The 21,570-nt window shown below is 36.6% G+C and overlaps 1 protein-coding gene across 5 annotated transcripts in view; it reads right to left on the reverse strand.

The window, feature by feature from the left end:
- Positions 1 to 21,570, reverse strand: part of TfAP-2 (transcription factor AP-2) — a 62,395-nt gene that overhangs the window by 14,629 nt on the left and 26,196 nt on the right. The window contains exon 1 of one of the 5 annotated variants that reach the window (XM_089468682.1): positions 10,975 to 11,627. The exons of 2 other annotated variants lie outside the window; for them this stretch is intronic. In XM_089468682.1, the coding sequence (XP_089324808.1) occupies positions 10,975 to 11,031 (57 nt within the window). In that variant the 5' untranslated portion in view covers positions 11,032 to 11,627. Of the gene's footprint in view, positions 1 to 5,621; positions 5,810 to 10,974; positions 11,628 to 21,570 lie in introns of those variants that run through there. 2 more of the 5 variants (XM_089468684.1, XM_089468688.1) reach the window with 2 other exon arrangements.

Consider the following 21,570-nt stretch of genomic DNA (forward strand, 5'->3'; position numbering starts at 1 on the left):
GACAGACGGACAGACGGACAGACGGACAGACAGACAGACGGACAGGGCCAAATCGACTCAGCTCGTCGCCCTGATCAGGAATATATATACTTTGTGGGGTCTGCCACGCCTCCTTCTGCCTGTTACATACATTTCAACAAAACCATTATACCCTGATTTCCCATTTTCAATGGGTTCAGGGTATAAAAATAATAAAACGAAAAAATAAGAAGGCTCCAGTCGAGATTGCTCGACTAGGAGATACCCGGAACCCTCTAAGTTGATATTCTAACCATTCTGGTCTTATTTTATGCACATATAAACACGAGCTCTGCTAACTGCGCAGTAAGCAGCGGCTGCGCTTTGGTTGCGCTGTAATGTGGGCAATATTATGAGAATTTGCTTGTTGAATAATTTCTTTTGTAGACGGACTATCTTTATAAAACTTTCAAAGCATGATCATATAATTAAATGTGGGTACTTTCCAAAGCTCAAGTCTCTTTAAATACGTTTTATCCAAAATCGGTAAACCATCGTAGCCATCAACTGTATATACACACTAAATCTGAAGTCTCTAGGTCTAAAAGTGTTCAAATTAGGCTGAAAAAACAATGTAGATTTTTTGATTATTCTCGATAAAAAAAAGTTATCGGATGAGTTATCGAAAAAATAAGTTAAATTTGTACTACGTATGATATACACGAGTATGCATGCAAAATTTCTCTAGCTCTTATAACTTCTGAGATCGGTTTGCTCATACGGACGGACGGACGGATAGACGGACAGGGCTATATCGACTCAACTCGTCGTGCTCAAGTGGCTATTACATACTTTTCACAAAACCATTATACCCTGATTTCCCATTTGTAATGGGTTCAGGGTATAAAAATACGAAAATCAGTATTGAAAGTATTGCTCAGGGAAAGGTACGTCCTATGTCCTCAATTCGATCTGAATGGCTTTACTAACAACATAAGTTTATTTGAATGCACTCGAAATGAAATGAGTTACTTGAGTGGGTGAGCGGCATCTGGTAAAGCCGAAAGTACTCAAATTTCTTTTTTCTCTCTCTATAAGAATTGTTTTTATAAAAGCCATTTAACAATACTAATACGCATTTCACTTAGACAATGACGGAGAATACAAAATAATCAAGTAAGAAAGTTCTAGTTGAGACTGCTTGACTACGAGTTATAGTTATAAACAAAATCGAAATTCTATAAAGTGGCGACTCTAGCTTTTAAGATGTTGGAGGTAAATATATTAATTTCGATAAGGTTTTCAATCGATAAAATATAACGGTAGATTTATCGACATTTTTAGATAAACTCTCTCATATCTTTTGAGATTGACGCGTTCAGTCATAGGGACAGACAGACAGATGGACAGGGCTATATCCACTCAGCTCGTTGCCCTGATCAAGAATATACATATATACTTTCTGGGATCTGCCACGCCTCCTTCTGCTTGTTAAATACATTTCAACATTATACCCTGATTTCCCATTTTCAATGGGTTCAGGGTACAAAAATAACCTGACTTCTTAATTATAGCGACCAATAAATATAGCCCGATATTTGTTAATGTACATCATACCATCGCTAGAAATTAATACTCGAGTCTGGTTTGACTATATTCAAGAAATTTAATTCCGTAAGATATCAGCGCATATTTTTCCATACCCGTACTTGAACGCTTAACATATTATTTTATTAACCGGAAGGAGTTACCATCCATTCTGAAAGCGCCCTCTGTTGATAATAGATTTATTGTATGTAGCTCCCTCTACCTGTTGAAATCTGGACCCTTAAAAAATAAATAGTAAAATGCCGTCTATAAGCAATAGATGGCGCATATTAATGCGAAATGGCCCAATTAAATTTAACTTGTATGATTACTATGCATTATGATAACAGTCAAACATATTTAAAAAAATTTATTCAACTGTGCCCTTTCAAATTTCATAATAAAGAAATTTGGAAAATAGTTTTCCTATGTAACCCTCAAGCATATTGTGTCAATTGTATCAATAGAAAATTCAAAATTAACCAGATAATTTGACGACAATATATTCAAGCAGTGCATGTGAAGCAGTGTAATAATTTGATTTAAGCAGTGAACTGCAGAGAACGCCTTGTTTCTTCTTGCATCAAACATGACAACGAGAATGACATAAGAATGTGTATTTAACTTCACTATTTAAATCAAAGGCTGCAGTATCCATTAATTTTATATAAACTCTAACGTCTAATGAATTAATAAAAATTGTATTATTATTTGTAACTTATATGTATGTATATATATCTTGGGAGGGAGCAATATAGGTACAGGTATCCCTTGAATAACGCGGTGTTATACAACGCGGTTTCGATATAACGCGATTTGGAAAAAATAACAACTGAATCTCCATCCGTTTCAAATCCCGCACTAGATGACGTCACATTATTAAAATTTTGTTTTTTGAATTTTGAAATATGTATGTACATATGTATTATTATTCATATCTTGTGTTTCTAATTGTATAAGAAAGTCTTAACTTTAGTATTGAGTAAATATATATGTGCATCTGTTTTTTTGTATGTATTTTATTTTAAACAAGTAAAAAAGCTCTAGTCGAGACTGCTCGACTACAAGATCCCCTGAGCCCTTCGAGCAATAGCTATTTCAATAATTTTTTGCGTCTTTCTTCTTAAACAAAACACACGCACAACCACACACACACACGCATACACACACACATATTCACATACTCATACATATATACACAAACGATATCAGAGCAAACAGCATTGCACGATGGCAAAGAAGGTGGAACATCTCAACTAAAGGGCGGTGGACACATACTCTTATCACTGAGCTTGAGCCACGGATAACCCGCAAACACGGCGAAGTTAATTTTTATCTTTCACAGATTCTATCGGGACATGGATGCTTGCGGAGCTACTTGAAGCGCTTTGGCCACGATGAAACCGATGAATGTTCTTGGTGCAGACGAGATCTGGTGGAGGACGCCAACCACGTGTTATTCGAATGTGGTCGCTTCCTAGAGGAGAGACGATGTCTGGAAGAAGCAGTGGGCCGCTCCCTTATAGCAGACAACATGTTTAACGTTATGCTGGAATCGGAGAAAGCTTGGAAACTTATAAGCACCTTCGCGGCCACAATTATGATGGAGCTTCGCAGAATCGAGCAAAGACGAGCTGTCCCAGGCTAAAGAAGTGAAAAGTGCTTGCGAAGCAATGCTATACGGCCGTCCCGCAAGCATCGTGCGCTACCCTTAGTCACCTAAACACACCTAAACTTATATTGTAAAAGTTGTTAATAAAAGTATATAAAAATAAAAAAAAGGAAAAAAAATCTAGTCGAGAGTGCTCGACTACACTGAACCCAACAAATAAAAATGCCCATTTAGTATGGCTGAAATTTCAATTTCGATATATTTAAAAATATAAATAAAATACCAAACTCATTTAATAAAATATAAAAATATTTTGAAACTATTAAAAAAGTTAACATCAGTTGCACCGATCGGGATTCGAACCGCGACTTCTCGATTGAGCGTCATGCAGCTAACACACTACGTCACCTAACTTCTGCAAGCGATGCTGGCAAAACTCAAATAGATTCACTGCTGCAGCGCCATCTACCAAAACTAAACGAAACTAACAGCTGATGTGATTCAACGAATGTTTCTAGAAGAAGTTTGAATGTATGTGTGCACATGCATACGATGCTGTTGTAGCTGCTGCACGTGCGTTTGTTAATTGGCAAAATATTTGATTATTTTTTATTCATTTTTAACTGAACGGAATTTAATGAAACTTTCAGCATATGATCTACATATTATATTGAATATTTTAAAAATTAAAAAAAAAAAGGAAAAATCATTCACAATTAGCTATAGTGGCATCTGACTATGTTTTTACTTGATAAAAACATAACGGGATGTTTTATCGAATTTTAAAAGCAAACTCGACGTCCGCGCTGTATATACGGTCATTAAAAATAAAATTGAAGTCTCTAGCTCTTAAATCTTCGGAAATCGACGCGTTCAAACATACGGACAGACGGACAGACAGACAGACGGACAGGGCCAAATCGTCTCAGCTCGTCGCCCTGATCAAGAATATATATACTTTGTGGGGTCTGCCACGCCTCCTTCTGACTGTTACATACAAAACCATTATACCCTTATTTCCCATTTCAATGGGTTCAGGGTATAACAAGTAAGAAGGCTCCAGTCGAGACTGCTCGACTACGAGATCCCCTGAACCCTTGGAGTAATAGCTTGTGCACGCACGCACACATTTACCCACACAAGCATACACACGCATGGGCGGCAGTGTGCCCTTACTATGAGAACTTAATTGTTTAATAACTTTTTTTGCGGACATACGATCTTCATGAAACTTTCATATTATGATTATAACATGAATATGCATGTATTTGCCAAACCACAAGTCTAGTATTTGAAATACGCCTTTTACAAAAATGAGGGTGAGGGGGTGAATATAGGGGTGGAGGGTAAATTTTAACAAAAACCGAAATTGTATAAATTGCATATAAGCATACATTAAACATTTGGAGACTCTAGCAATAAAGGTGTAGAAGATATAACTGGTTCTCGATTAGGTTTTTTATTGATAAAACAAGATCGGGATGAGTTATCGATTTTTAATGATAAACTCGATATCCGCGCTGTAATTACGAACATTTTTTGAAGTCTCTAACTCTTATATCTTCGGAAATCGACGCGTTCAAACACACGGACAGACGGACGGACAGACAGACGGATCAAGAATATATATACTTTGTGGGGTCTGCCAAGCCTCCTTCTGCCTGTTACATACATTTGAACAAAACCATTATACCCTGATTTCCCATTGAAAATGGGTTCAGGGTAAAAAAAAAAAAAACATATATATACACACACATAAACACACACACACACGCATCAGCTGCAGTGTGCGCTTACTATGAGAACTTAATTGTTCAATAACTTTTGTGGATGTACTTTCTTCATGGAACTTTCAGATTATGACTATAACATATATGCATACATTTTCCAAAGCACAAGTTTCTAGTATTTGAAATACGTCTTTTACAAATATGTGGGTGAGGGGGAAAGTTTTAACAAAAACAGAAATGCATATAAGTACACATTTAAAATTTGGAAGCTCTAGCCCTAAAGGTGAAGGAGATATAATAAATACCTAGCTTCCGAATAGCAGAATATACCTTAAAAATTCTGAAAAATTTAGGAACACTTGAAAAATACGTTATTTTTCCTAAAAGTTCTTTCATTTCGGAGCTGTCAAATTTTTGTATCAAATTCAGTAAGTAATGTCGTGTTACGTTTTAGCTGAACTAATTTAGGTTTCGATGAACGTAATACAATAATACAAAACAATATTAATATAGATAATTAATAGTTGTCAGAATTTTCACGAATCATCAAACAATATGCGTAATAATTCATCGAACTAACCTTCTTGGTAGTTTCAAATACAGTAAAAATTGTAGTTTAGACCCCTAATAAGCTACTTCTACTAAATTAAGAGTGACAACTTTTTTTGCGTACCAAAAGCAAACAGAATAAAATGTGTATTAAGTTAAAATGAAAACAATGATATTGATCTTACCATTCCACATTGGGCCAGCGAGCCGATTTTTCGACGAAAATTAAAGTTATACGCACGCGTATTATTTTTCAAACTTTTTTTTATCAAATGTGCTTTTTTTTATGAATAGTCAGGTTCGCCTGAAGCTGTACCGTAGACTGACTGACTACATTTGTTTATTTACTCCTATACTGTTGTATGACATGAGAGCAGGACCGAAAACTGTCACTGTTATCAAGCCTACTGTGTATCATTAAAAATTTGACAACTCCGAAATTAAAGAGAAAAAACCGTGTTTTTCAACTATTCGTCAAATTTTTTCAGTATTTTTAAGATCTATTATCCTACTCATGGCGGAGACAAATCCAACGAATCAAAAGCCATGAATATTGGTCCAGATATCATAGTTATAAGTGTTGGAACACTTTTACACAACTTTATTTTATATATATAGATATAAATGTTAAATATTAGTAAAAATTATGTCTAACGCACAATGATTGAATTAATAGGTAACAAGGGCGGGTCTAATCGCTAAAATAAATTTTCCGAAACTGTGATTTAGTCTACCTTATGTGTATAGTGCATGAGGGAAATATTGTTTATTAACTGCTATATACCTTAAAGACAAAAATTTTAGAGAGGTGCAATTAATTTTAGTGTAAGTGCGGGAGCAGTGATCTTCACTATAATCGCTCATACACACATTCCTCGATGATTACGTAACAATTTGGTGTAGTTAAACAGTAGCTCTGCCCCTAAATTGGCAGCCGTCTGTTTCAGTTATTACCAAAATTACTGCATAAAATCGTTCCACTTAACTTAAAATGTTTGCAAGTCGCAACTCATTCGCTGGCTCGCGAATGCCTTTTGACTTGTTTTTCGACTGTTGCGGTTCAGGCCCATATATATTTCAAAACTGCCAATTAGGTGTGTGCACAGTTCATATACATGGGTATTCTCTAACACTCTTCAGTGTTTACTTGCGATAATTTATTATCTATCACAAGCCAAGTTCAGGCCTTTACAATTTCAGATTTTATGAATTATAAATTATAGATAATTTAAACTCTTCAAAGAATTCGTGTGCAGTGAATCATACGGATTGTAGCTGTAGAGAATGACTATTCTCCAGTCTGATTAATAATTGTTTAAATCGGATTTCCATCGCGAGCATACAAATCAAATTTGAAGTCGATAGCAACATTTCTGGGGTACCGGCTGGGTAGTTGAAACTCGGATGTAATTTAAATATGAAACATATTAGATTGGATATTTGGAGCTCCGTCTTTATGTGTATGTATATTTTTCCATATTTAAATTACATCCGAGATCCAACTCCAAAGCATTCGCATATGTGGACAGAATGTTGCACCGGACATACAGTCGATACTAAGGCACTGGAGTTGGATTTGCCGGATGGACCAAAAGCGTTTTCGACTATAAATTAAATGAATTCAAAAGGAACCGTTCAAACTCATAATATAATATTCTTAACAACAATGAAAAATACATGGAGAGCGATAATCGATTTTTGTTTATTGCGCTCGCGTTTCTCTTCTCGTTCCTTGTTACTCTGTTGCCCTGTGTCCCTGTTGCACTGTTTCCCCGGCTACATTCAAACTCATATAATTCTACCACTGGCGAACATGGTCGCACCGTCCCTTCGCAGGTTTTCACTCCCACTGACATGACGAGGCCGACATCTGCCTTTTAATGAAGTAGTAAAGCTCATTCATAAACGAATTCAAGTGGGATATACGCACAACTTGGATCAAGTGAAAATGTAGGGATGCAGTGCATGGAGTGTGAAGTGAGTATTGTGGATGGAGCTCTAGCAGGTTTATGACGAATAGCAGAGTAAGAAAGCCAGCCAGCCAGCCAGCCAGCCAGCCAGCCAGCCATCCAGGTAGGCCCTACCAGACAGCAGACCCGCTTAAATACTAACCAAGCTCGGAAAAAAAAGAAGAAAAAAAAAAAAAAAAAAAAAAAGGACTACTATCTGCACTTCAACCGCGCCAGTGCAAAGATGCATTCGCTTCTCCTCCCATTCTGCTTCTCCCGATCCTCCTCCTGTTGCTGCTGCTCACAACTGGTGAATTCGCAAACGAGCAGATCTCCGCTTTGCCACGAGCCTAACACACGCCGCAGTTTCGACACTTGCTATCGTTTTCAGTTCGCATCCGCGATGCAGAAATTTACATTTATCTTGCGTTTCAATTTCATTCTGAATGGACTTTTTAATTTCCTTTTTGCAAATGAAATCAATTTTGATGCGACGTAGGAACGGAGCACTTACATATTCATCATAATACCTACTCGTCTTGGCATACCAGGTATATATAAATATACGTCGGTATCTGCATAAACAATTCATTTTTCTGATATCTTCTCTTTCTTAGGCTATTTACATCAACAGTCTCGAGCAATCAAAATAATATGAATGGATATGATTATGAGCAAACTTTTCTTGAATTTGTTGTACGTTTTGAGCCTAAGGCCCATTTATTCTAACATTTAGCATCAAATTTAGCACAATTTTTACTACAATAACTGCAGAAAGTAGCGATATGAATCGGATATTGATTTCCAAAACAATTCTCTCAAAGCAAAAGTCTCAAATTACACACGAGGCTAGCGACATTGAGCTGATATAGAGACTATATATTCTTGATTAACCCAGTGAACTCATGCTTGGATATGTGCTTCTGTTCGTCGGTATAAATATAATCATATATTATTAAATATGCAACTAATGATAAATATATAGGAATATAATTCATCCGATATCAACCAAATATTACATTTAACCTATTTATATTAAAATCTGAAGATTTATACAGATGCTAAAAATATAATTTTATAATTTTGTTGTTTTGATAAAAACAAAGTTTTTACAATTCGAAAATGAGTGAAATGATACATAAAAGATAAAAATAAAAACACTTCGTATGAAATAGAAATTGTTGAAAAGATTAATAAACAACGAAAAAGAGAAAATAATTAATCATAGATGATGCTTTATTCATTGGCACCAAAATGAATTTTTGTTCGCAGTTTTATTTAATTAATATTTTTTAAAAGGAAACCAAACAAGTAAGAAGGCTGTAGTCGTAACTTCATGAAACTTTCAGAACGTAATCATATGATTAATATGTATATAAATTCTAGTCTCTAGTACTTGAAATATGTTTTTTACAAATTGAGGGCGAAGGGGGCGTGGTATTAAAATCCAGGTGTAAAAGTGTTCAAATTAGATTGAAAAAAAAAAAGAACAATATTAATTTTTCGAATATCCTCGATAAAAAGATATCGAATGAGTTATCGAAAAAATATCATAAACTTGTACTGCGTATGGTATACACGAATCTACATGCAAATCAGATCTCTAGCTCTTATAACTTCTGAGATCTAGGCGTTCATACGGAAGGACGTATAGACGGATAGGGCCATATCGACTCAGATCGTCGCCCTGATCAAGAATATATATACTTTATGGGGTTTGCGATGATTCCTTCTGCCTGTTACATACTTTTCCCAAGACCATTATACCCTGATTTCCGATTGTCAAGGGGTTCAGGATATAAAAAGGATTGATATATTATTGAATATCGCAGGAGCTGACGAGCATGGCAAACTGTTATGGGAACCAACTAAGGACAGATATAAGAACTCTAATGATTCTCTTTTTATATTGGTTCAGTATCAATATTTTTCACATATCAAAATCGCACGCAAATTGGGCGCTACGTTATTTTTTCCATGCTTCTGAAAAATAATTTTTGGCAACGCATCACGCGATTTAAGGGCAGTCAGTTTTCAGTCTTCAGACTTCACTCTTCAGTCTTCAGAAAGACTAACTGAGAGACAAATAACGCTAACACATTCGGCATACCCATTTCAACGGCTATGAGAATTCATTTTTGTGGGCGATTACTTTTGCACTGCCTCTTTGTTCTGTTTTTGTTTTGATCTTCGGCCCTTGCCCCATCATTTTATCCTATATTTTTGAGCTGGGATCAAAAAGTTCCTGGAATTCCGATAAACCATATAATTTTACTAATTGAATGGGGGTGGATAAACGTAGCCAATGCAAACTTTAGACGCACGAATAACATTGTTATGCATATAATACTCTCACCAACAGTCCAGCTCGAATCTCGTAATTATCCTGTTTCTAGCACATAGCGAGTTTAGTCTGCAAACGATACTCTTTGTATTTCCAAGTCAACAAACACTTGTTGTAGGATATATTCTATCCTACAGCCCGAGAGGTTGACCATTGTTTTATGTAAAAGCTAAATTAAACCAAAGTCAAGTAAATAAATAAATATACACAAATTCTTGTAAAGAGCTGAACTGATCTTGACCAACAGCATATATGTAATGTATAATTGGGTTTTATTTAAACAAACCATTATTTAAGCAGCTATAGGACAATGTTATCAGAATTGTATTTAAGTTCTTTTTTTTTTTTCAATAAAAAATTGTCACTTGAAATAAATTATAAATATCCTTTTTTTTTACACTTTGCCATTGTAGTAGTATGTACTTGTTTGCATTGCAATGCATTGTTTGCCCGGATGGATACAGTGAAAAACATATATTTTAACTGAATCTAGGTGATGTTAACATATGAACAGCCTAGAGCAAAGCGAAATAATCAAAAACTTAGTTAAATACAAAATTACGAAGCATCAAATGCAGGAGGGAAAGCCATATTAATTTATTCCATCGACCGACTTCAGCAAGAAGAAACATATAAATGTCAATCTGGCAATTATGCGATTATTTCTTAAATAATTATCTATCTACATCAATGTTAATTAGAGTTACTAAATGAGCTCACTAATAATATCTAATAATAATACAAAATATTTGCATATGTAATTTTTGTATGATGAATTTGATCGGGAAATTGAATTGAAGAAAATACAAGTCTACACAAGAATCTGATATTAGGAATTACATTTTAATAGAGGGCGTCTCCTTTTGAAGATGCGAAACTCGGCCCTTAACATAAGTGCACCAATTATTATCATAAATTTGGCTTTGGCTATGGTAATCAATCTGCTTAAATCGCAGACATGGAGTTTACTCTTGACTTGTATGGTAATTGCCCTAAGTGCTTGCGTGCATGAAATTTTAAATGTCAATCACTGATCCCACAGCCCCATTTGGCTTCGATTCAATATAAGATTTGAGTGATAGTGATTCTAGCTGACACGTAATTGATCAGTGAGTGAGTTTCTTCCTCTTCCTCGCAACGCATCGTAAATCGGACAGAGCATGGATATACATACATACATTTACGTATACTTGTGTATGTATGTATGTAGATGTGTACAAAGGACGAATAGTATTTCAAGCTTACCATCATAAATTTTTGATCCTCAAATTGATGGTCATTGGTCCGATGTAAGATATGCATATTATATGTAAGGTTTTCTTTTGTTATTCCTAGTGTTTACATAAAGTATATCATATATGCGTCGGAAAGCAATTATCCAGCAGTTCAGCTTTCAGATTTTCACTGGAACACTTTTTCAGCAATTTTCACGTTTAGACTTTTAGTTTAGAATACAAAACAGGTACGATTCCTAAGTAGATAGATCGATTCGGCACTGAATAAGGCAACTATAAGTCATTCGAGTACATATTTATTATTAGGAAGAAGTTAATTTAATGACACTGATTTGAGTATACATATATGTATATACATATATACACGTATCTATATTTTTTTTTTATATGTACACCATAGAATATACATAAACATATACATATGTATGTGTAACTTATCCGATGTGACGGTCTTGGCAAATATTGAAACACTTAGTAGTAAACTTGGGTGGATGATTGTGATCTAGAAACGTAATTATTATTTGAACAGTTTGGAATTGTAATATATGTCGAAGACACAGCATAATATTATTTTATCCAGTTGGGTTTTTCGAAGAAACCCGCAAATAAACTTCTGCCTTTGCGCAGCCACTGACGGTAGTTCTCGACTGAACTAAATTTTCTGTTTGGACGTAAAAACCTTCAGGGGATGTATTGCGATGCTGACGATGCTGCCGCTTGAATACAACCATACTCACAAACGCACACAGATACACACACACTCTCACACACACACACGCATACAGTCACATTTGCGCTCGGTAGTGTGCATAAACAAGCGACCATACATAACATGTACGTGTATATGTGCGTAAAATGGTATTAAGCCCCAAAGACCGTTCGACGCTCTGTGAACCGCACACACTTTTCGAAATGCATACAGACGCACAAGACACCGCATACATACAAACAGACATGTACACGCACACACACACTCACTAGCACTAACCCTCACCCGGAGCAAATTTTCAAAGGCATTACTACACTCTTAGCTAAGAGATAAAACCAGAGACAAAAATCAAAGAGAGATGTGCATACAGTCAAATCTCTTAAAGCTGATTTATCTTCGAGCTATGTTATATAAATTGTGCTTCATGGTCGATTAATCCCAAAATCAGATCGAGCTAAATACATAATATATGTTTTTTTTTTTAAGAGTATTGAGATAGTTTACAAAAATATAAACTTTAAACTTTACATAATTTGCATCAAGACTTAGTTTGAAACTAAATTCCTAATTAAAAAAAAAAAAAAAAAAAAAAAACACATATTGTTGGTGGTTTATAATGTTGGCCAATTGAAAGAGAATTCACAGCAAGGCCTGATGCAGCGAAGAGTAAGTCTTTATAAGAGAGCACAGGCTGTAAAAATCTTTTCAGTCGGTGGCACCAATACTACTTGGATTATGTATGTATGTATGAGTGGCAAGCGACCGTTGCTGGCATTCGTGTTCAAGTTAAAACGCGCAACAGCATCAACTACAACCACAGCCATTTATATTTTCGGAAACCACGCCCCTCAAGCTGACTACTAGACAATGGGCCGAACCCAGAGGCTGCGTCAGCGGCATTGCCGCTGCGTCGGCAGCGCAGCTTCTGCACATGTGCACACACACTAACACATCGACACACACACATATAGAGAGAGAGAGAGAGACATGCACACACAAACGTATACGAACATAGATACGTATAGAGATATGTATATACATGCACATACATTTGCTTGAAATGGTTATGTGTGTATGTATAAATGCATACGGCTTTTATTATCACTTGGTTGTGTGCGTTTTGTATACTGTACAAGTCCGTGAGTATATAAGCACAGTGGTTGCAAAATGGATACACACACACGCTCATTACACATATAAATATATAAATCTGTACATATGTATATATAACGGTGGAAAGCTGGGGTTGCTAGCACACTTTAGCCTTAGGGGTGTAACTTATGCTACTAGGAAGAACTCGGCATTGGACGCTTGGCAATGCGTTTCGCCAGTGGTGGGTGCCCTACCAATCTAGCCGAGGGCTTTATTTTACACAGCATCACAGCGTGATTATGTCAAAAATAATGGGAGTGAATGAATATTCCCACACACATGACTATAAATATGTAGAGTAGATACATACAAAAATACAACTATTTTATTGATTATTAAATGCTCTAATAATAATAGAAAAATATACATATTTTCTGAACCCAATGATTCCATGTAAATTTTAAATTTGCATACACATACACTATTTAGTTCAAACCAAAACTGATATTCAAACTACACTAAAAAACAAAATCTCACTTCTAACTGATAATAAGGGTATTCCCTTATAGAATTAGTTACCGACAAAAGCTTCAGTTTTTGTGGCTTACGAGATTCATAGATTCACAGGCATGGACGGACGTACACGGTTACATTATATTATTGTATACATAATCTGCCCGTTTCATTACATCATTACAAAATCAAATATTTAATGGGTTCTGGTTATCTACATAAATAATAGTAATATTATAGACATTTAATCAGTTGGATTAGTTGGATTACTCAAATTTGTCGAGTTTCAGGCCAATTATTAATCTAAAACAAGTAAGAAGGCTCGAGACTGCTCCACTAGGAGATGCCCTTAACCCTCTAAACTGATATTCGAATCATTCTGCACTTCTTTTATGCACACAAACACAGCAGCGACTGCGCTTGGGCTGCACTGCGGTGAGGGCAATATTATAAGAATTTAGTTGTTAAATACTTTCTCTTGTAGTGGGACTATCTTTATGTACTTTGAAATGTGTGTACATTCCAAAGCACAAGTCTCTAGTAGTTGAAATGCGTAAAATCTGTAAGTTACAAAATCTTTGCATTCGATTAAAATATTATCGGATGAGTTACCGAAATATGATAAACTTGTACTGCGTATGGTATACACGAGTCTACATGCAAAATTTCAGCTGTCTAGCTCTTATAACTTCTGAGATCTAGGCGTTCATACGGACGGACGGACGCACAGATGGACAGGGCTATATCGACTCAGCTTGTCGCCCTGACCAAGAATATAGATTTACTTTGTGAGGTCTGCGAGGATTCCTTCTAGCTGTTACATACTTTTCATAAAACCATTATACCCTGATTTCCCATTTTCAATGGGTTCAGGGTATAGTTATGAAGACTGCTCCTTTGGAAATATTAGTTTAGCAGATTATACTTATTTATATTTTTTGGAGGTCCTGTCCTTAATCTATTTTTATTTGAATTCAACCAACGAATAATTAGATGAGATATAAGTTCGCGTGTATCATGCATGTGTATGTGTGCATATCTATGAAGGTATTTGCAGTTAGCCGAATTAATGCCCTACTGCAGCCAGATAAAGAATTATTTGCAACCACTACCATGAACGACAGCAGCCACAACGGCAGTCATGAACATCCTGCGGCGCTCACGAGTTGGACCCGAGGCTTTGCATTTTAGCCTCATCCTAAATTGGATGCTCAGTCTCGCTAGATGGAGCAGCCTACTCGCACAGTGGTGCAAATATCAGTTGAATTCGTTAGCTCTAGCTCATTTTGTGGTCATTAGCACCCCCAATAGTTGCAGGCATACATAATGTTTATGTGCTCATGTATAGAGTATATAGATATTGTATTACTGATAAGTGCGCCGAAAATTTCGTATAGTGTTCCAAATTCAATGATTCGCTCATACTCTATTGAATTCTGGTCAAAATTAAGAATTAAACAAGCATGGAAGCTTTTGTCTAGACTGCTCGACTCCGAAATCCCCTGAACCCGTGGAATAATTGATATTACAATATATCACAAGAAACACATAGGGATGCAAGCATAAATACGCATTGGCTGCAGTGTAGGCTTACTATGGAAACTTAATTGCTTAATAACTTTTCCTGTTGATGGACTATGCTCATGAAACATGTGTCAAAGCACAAGTCTCTGGTATTTGAAATACGTCTTTACAAATATATGGGTGAGAGTGTGGATATAACGGTAGGAGGTAAATTACAACAAATATCTAAATTATATAAAATACATTTAAAATTTGCAGACCCTACCTCACAAGGTGTAGGAGATATAATTAATTAACTAGTTTTCGATAAGGTTTTTAATCGATAATAAATTATCTGTATAAGTTATCGAGTTTCAGAGATATGCGCGTGATATGGGACCTAGGAAAAAGAATTTCTAGTCTCTAGCTCTAATATCTTCTGAAACCGACGCGTTCATTCATACGGACGAACGGACGGACAGACAGACGGACAGGGCTAAATCGACTCAGCTCGTCGTCCTGATCAAGAATATATATGTGTATGTATGTGTATCTTCAGATGGATATATGTATACGATGGGTTTGTACATATATATGTTTCCACATACATGTTATATGCAGACTATTTAAGCATTTGCCGACTGTGGACCAGTGTACGATGCATCACGAGTTATGCGCTACGGCAGCAAAGAGTAAAAATCAATATTGTTTCGTTTTTCGAGCTGGGATCTGGTATCGTGAATCCGAATCGTAACAAAAAATGGCGTCTCGATCATCGATCGTTCGCTTGCGCTAAGGCCACAAATGAGCAGCCGCAGTCATAAATCGTGCCGTTGCAATGAAGCCGCCTAAGTGGAGGAGTGTCGAGCACGGCGGCAGCAACGCTGCAATTGGATAATGCACCTGAGCACCCGTTTCGAGCCTCCTCAATTACTGCCGCTTTCTGCAGCTGAGCCAAGTGCAGGGATACGTAAGCTGTACAGCCACTTGTGTCCACATACAAGTGTACTTATATGCATATGCATATGTGCGTGAGCACACTAATACTACAGTACATAGTATGTAATACCCCAATTCATTCGACAGTAGATGCAGGGCAGAGCAGGAAGTAGCTAGCATGTCTGTTGCCGCTCACGACTTTTACGATTGCCGCTTTCAATACCTTTATTAAGTTTTGGGAATACCAATCATATTTTCACTCAAATGAGCAGGCCTGTAATGCCGATTTGTGCCAACTACCACTAAAACCAAACCCTCAGTATAGGCCTGAATTTATTTTTTATACAATCAGAATATACATATATTCGTAATATACGCTTTTCAAAATTCGCTTATCCCGACGATTTTTATACCCTGAACCTGAGGAATCATCGCAGACCCCATAAAGTATATATATTCTTGATCAGGTCGACAAGCTGAGTCGATATAGCCCTGTCCGTCCGTCCGTATGAACGCCTAGATCTCAGAAGTTATAAGAGCTAGAGAATTGAAATTTGGCAAGCATACTCGTGTAAACCATAAGCAGTGTAAGTTTGTCATATTTGTTCGATAACTCATTCGAAATCCTTTTAACGAGGATAATCTAATAATTTATATTTTTTCTCAGCCTAATTTGAATACTTTTACACCTGGAGACTTCAGATTTACTGTATATAAACAATTAATGAATAAAAAGATTTTGTAATTTACACTACAAGAGAAATTATTCAACTAATAAATTCTCATATTATTTCCCACACCGCAGTGCAGCCCTAGTGCTGTGGATGCGTGTGTATGCATGTGTGCATAAAATAAGTGCAGAATGAGTAAAATATCAGCTGAGAGGGTTCAGAGTATATCCTATATAGCAGTCTCGACTGGATCCTTCTTACTTGTTTTTTCATATTTTTCAGTCATTCACCGGCTATTACGACGTGCCGAAAAAAAACAAGTAAGAAGGCTCCAGTCGAGACTGCTCGACTAGGAGATACCCTGAACCCTCCAAGCTGATATTCTAATCAGTCTGGACTTCTTTTATGCACACATACATACACATGCACTTATAAGCACGTGCTCTGCTGACTGCGCAGTTAGCAGCGACTGCGCTTGGGCTGCGCTGCAATGTGGGCAATAATATGAGAATTTATTTGTTGAATAATTTCTTTTGTAGACATACGATCTTAATGAAACTTTCAGAGCGTAATCATATGGTTAAAATATGTGTACATTCCAAAGCACAAGTCTCTAGTACTTGAAAAGTACTAGTACTAGTACTTTTACAAATTGGGGGAGAAGGGGGCGTGGTATCCAAAATCTGCAAATTACAAAATCTTTGTATCCACTAACTTTATATACAACCCAAATATGAAGTCTCCAGGTCTAAAAGTGTTAAAATTATGCTGAAAAAACCAAGTCGATTTTTCGATTATTCTCGATAAAAAAGTTATCGGACGAGTTATCGAAAAAATAAAGCAAACTTGTACTGCCTATGGTATACACGAGTATGCATGCCAAATTTCAGCTCTCTAGCTCTTATATCTTCTGAGATTCTTTTGCTCATACGGACGGACGGACGGACGGACGGACGGACAGACGGACAGGGCTATATCGACTCAGCTCGTCGTGCTGATCAAGAATATATATACTTTATGGGGTCTGCGATGATTCCTTCTGCCTGTTACATACTTTTCACAAAACCATTATACCCTGATTTCCCATTTTCAATGGGTTCAGGGTATAAAAAACAAGTAAGAACGTTGTAGTCGGGCGATACCGATTGCAGAAAACTCATTCACAGCCCAAGCGCTGTCAACCAGAGTATATAGTGCAAGTCTAGTGCGCAACAAAAAACAGGGCATGATCCCAAAAATTGGAAAATCATCGATAGCTATTGCTATGATCATTGCATCATTGCATTCAAATTACATACATATATAATTTATACAATTTTGACTTTTAATAATATATATTTATTGGATACCGGCTTCAAGCTAGCTGCAGATCAGCGCGATTTTCCTATACATGTGCACACACTCATCGTCTATTCTATGCGTACAGACAGAAGCGCGCCTTTTCTCACATTCTTAGAATTTCGATTGATTTCTGGACTTTCTAGCTGTTACTGTAGTTTTGTCTGATGACGCTCTCTTATTAAGCTATTCTATTTTAGCAACTGATTGCTCAAGCAAAGCAGTGGCGCGGGTGCCATAGCATATTCTAAGAATCTCAGTTGCGATTGATTTGTCTTTGCATTGTTTTTTAATTTCCAGCCGCTACACTGGCATTTCATTGCTTATGGCGTTATAACAATAATGTGATTTTGTTTTAACTACTGTTGATCGAAACGACGCGGTGGTGCTGTAGGCTGAAGAGCCAGTGATATTTATTTTAGATAGTTTGACATAAACATGCTATTCGGCTTGGGTGCAAGTTCAAATTCCGCGGAAAACTCATATTTGTAAATTGCAAACTTTGTTGTTATTTTAGCTTTTTTATATTTTACTAATTTTATTAAAATGTTTCCTTCCGTGCTATCAATGCCTATTAAGTCTATATATGTATACAAATACATAAATAGATGGCTGACGAATATAAATGGTGCAATATGGGCACTATAGATGCCGATCGCCACGCCCCTAGTGCAAAATTTGAATTCTTATGCTCAAAAAATGTGAAAATTACAGGGTATTTTTCGATATGCCACGCCCTTATAGAGGCGTAAAAATTATTTTTGGAGCATCGATAGAGGAGGCTGCCAGTAACGCAACTATCCTAATTTGAAGCTTCTAGCTCTTAAACTGTAGGAGATATAAACTTTTGCGGCTTTCCACGCCCCCATTGGGCGGAGAAAAATCCATAGCTTGTTGGACATGGGAGGTAAATTTGCGTATATGTATATACCAAATTACAAATTTAAAATATAGTAGAATTCGAAAAATCACTATATCTTCAGGTCCGATTTGCCACGCCCCTAGTGGGCGGATCGGGAATTTTAGCACTATATAAATCGGAGATATACACGAGTATGTGTTCCAAATTTCAAGTCTCTAGCTTCAATAGCGCCGAAATATATTGCGTTCATATGGACAGACGGACAGACGGTCGGACAGCAAGACGGACATTGCACAAAACCAATATACTCTTTCACTTCGTGAATGAGTCTGAAAACAGCGAATTAATGACAAAACATTTAAGTATAAGTCGCTGTTAGAAATGTATATACGTATGTCTTTATGTATGTATGCTTGTGTGCGTAGCAGCGACACAAATACTGCTAAGACAGAAAAAGAGAGACAAACTGCAATACCGACGTCACACAATTGTTCTAACCACGTTAATAAAATAAATGTATACAACTTTTTTGTTTTGATACAAAAATTAAATTGTTCTATGTCAAAACCTACATATTACGCAAATGGCAACCGTAAAAAACAGAAAAAATATTTTTTTGTTCTTTCTGGTTTAAGCGTACTCCGGGTATAGCGACGTAAAATCGTCGGTCCCTCGAGCGTCGTTATAACCGGACTCCACTGTATTTGTTTATAAAACAATATAACGAAAATTCTATTTACTTATTATTATTATATCTAACTCTTATAAGTTGAGATCAAAAGGTTCACACGAACGAGCTGACTAACAGGACTAAAAATTTTCGGCTGCTATTGTTTCTAAATATTATATACATTGTAACAAAACCATTATAGCTAGAATTCCTATTTTCTATAGGGTAAATATTACTTAACAATAAGTCGTGTAATCCACGACCGACTAAAATTATGGTGTAAGTATTAATCTCTAACCTTTTCCCATATTCAATATTTATATTTATATTTGCAGATGCGAAAATAAAATACGATTTTATACTTAAAGGACTTAAATTATCATTGATATTGACTTTATATTCACCGTAGAAAATTGAAACAAACATAACATGAATGCACATGGGCACCCCCGCACAAGAACTTGCTCAGCTAACTGGGCAGTTGGGACGGACAGAAAGGCGAACATGGCTAAATCGTCACCCTGATCAGGAACATATGTACATATGTTAAGCGGTCTGATACTTCTCCAGCTGCTTGTTACATGCAAATTTCAAGTTTTCAATGGCTTCCGGGTGTAAAAATCGAATAGATCATCGTTATTATAATTTCTTGCTTTGACGCTAAGGAAACTCACATAGCAAGAGTAAATAATATATTTTTAAAATCTAAAATTTGTGTGTTAAAAAAAAGTAAAGAATAATGTAAAAAGCTTTTTTAAAAGTAGAGTTAAGGCGACTAATATTTTTAATTTGCTAATCAGTTACAATTGGACCGCTTAAAACTGTCCCCAATTATAATACAATAGACAGAAGTTTTTATAAATAATATTCTTGTGTTTGACTATTTGAATCTGTAACAATATCGGAACAACTTCTTATACATTCCCCCAACAATATGCATACAATCCATACATACAGTACAGTAAAATTTCCGAACGGCCCCGGGGCGCTTCGTCCATATTCGTTAAGTCCTAAGTTGCAGACAGATTCAAATTTTTGGTAGATGCGTCCGTCGCTTCTTGGCAATAGCAGAAGTCCCTTGAACGCCAGAAATGGCGATGCCGATGGAAACGGCGGCAGAAGCGGCAGAAGCGGCAGCAGCAGCAGCAGCAGCAGCAGCAGCAACGACTACAGCAACGGCCCACTAATCATGACCATGAGCCAAGCAATGCTGCAAAAAGGCTGCTGCAATGTTGCACGACGTCGAATTGCCGCAGGGGAAATGTGCGCGTTTGCTGTAGCCATAGCCAGTGCCAGTGCCAGTGCTGTGGAGATATTGCCCCTTGCGCTGGCCATTGCTGTTTTCGTGGTATATAAGTCTGTATTTTCAGTTGCAGTTGCAGCAGGCGGATGTTTACAGCATATTTCCTACGGCTGTGCTCGTGTGCACCTTTAATCCGCTCTTCTTTATTTTTTTTCCTTTTTCGTTTTTGCAACCCAACTACAACTCGAAAGAGAAGAGCCAACAGGCTAGCACCGGTCCATTTAAATATGAGGCTGAGAGATAAAAAACATCTGCAGCTGTGTTTGCTCGTAGTGGATTACTGCTAATACACATATAGGTTCCAAGCACCAAGTACCAAGTATCAAAAGATCCACTGTTTGCATATATATTGGAGCTGTGATACTGTCCTCAATATTAGAATATATAATAATTTAGAAACTAGATATCTTAGCCCACTATACAATGCATTTCAAAATGTTTTTGTGACAGCAACAGACGTAAATAACAAATACAGAGTTGGCCAATAAGCAAGACACAAGTAACTATTTGCCACTAAGCCGTAGATATATGCGCCGTATAGGTCTGCTTAGATTGGCATCAGGAGGTAGAGAGATACCTTTGAAAAGTTTTCGCTTGATCAGTTAACGTGAATTCTTACACGTTTATATACATATACGAATGCCCGTTGTCCTAATGGCCTTTTTTGTGACGAATGCAAGTTAAGTTTTTCCCTAAGGACTACTAAGTAATTTGAGCAATGCCGCCGGCTAGAATATACATTTGATGTATGATCAGCGCATGCGCTGGGCTGCTGTGTCTACCCAATGGAATAAAAGGTGCCGCACATTAACACCACAATGAAGCTTTCGTACGTGTGAACTTTTAAATAGATTAGGCCATGTGTATGTGACGAGCTGGTTGATCTATTTTAGAATTATCATGCTTATATAATGCGATCTGAAGAATAGGTACTAATCTTCTGAACACCTTCAAGTGTAGAGAAATCCTCGCGATTTCCTCTTTGCGGTCGTTCCACTACGACCCA

The sequence above is a fragment of the Drosophila arizonae genome, chromosome 4 (assembly GCF_054131065.1).
Source record: "Drosophila arizonae isolate 15081-1271.41 chromosome 4, UAZ_ARI_1.0, whole genome shotgun sequence".
Taxonomy (NCBI): Eukaryota; Metazoa; Arthropoda; class Insecta; order Diptera; family Drosophilidae; genus Drosophila; species Drosophila arizonae.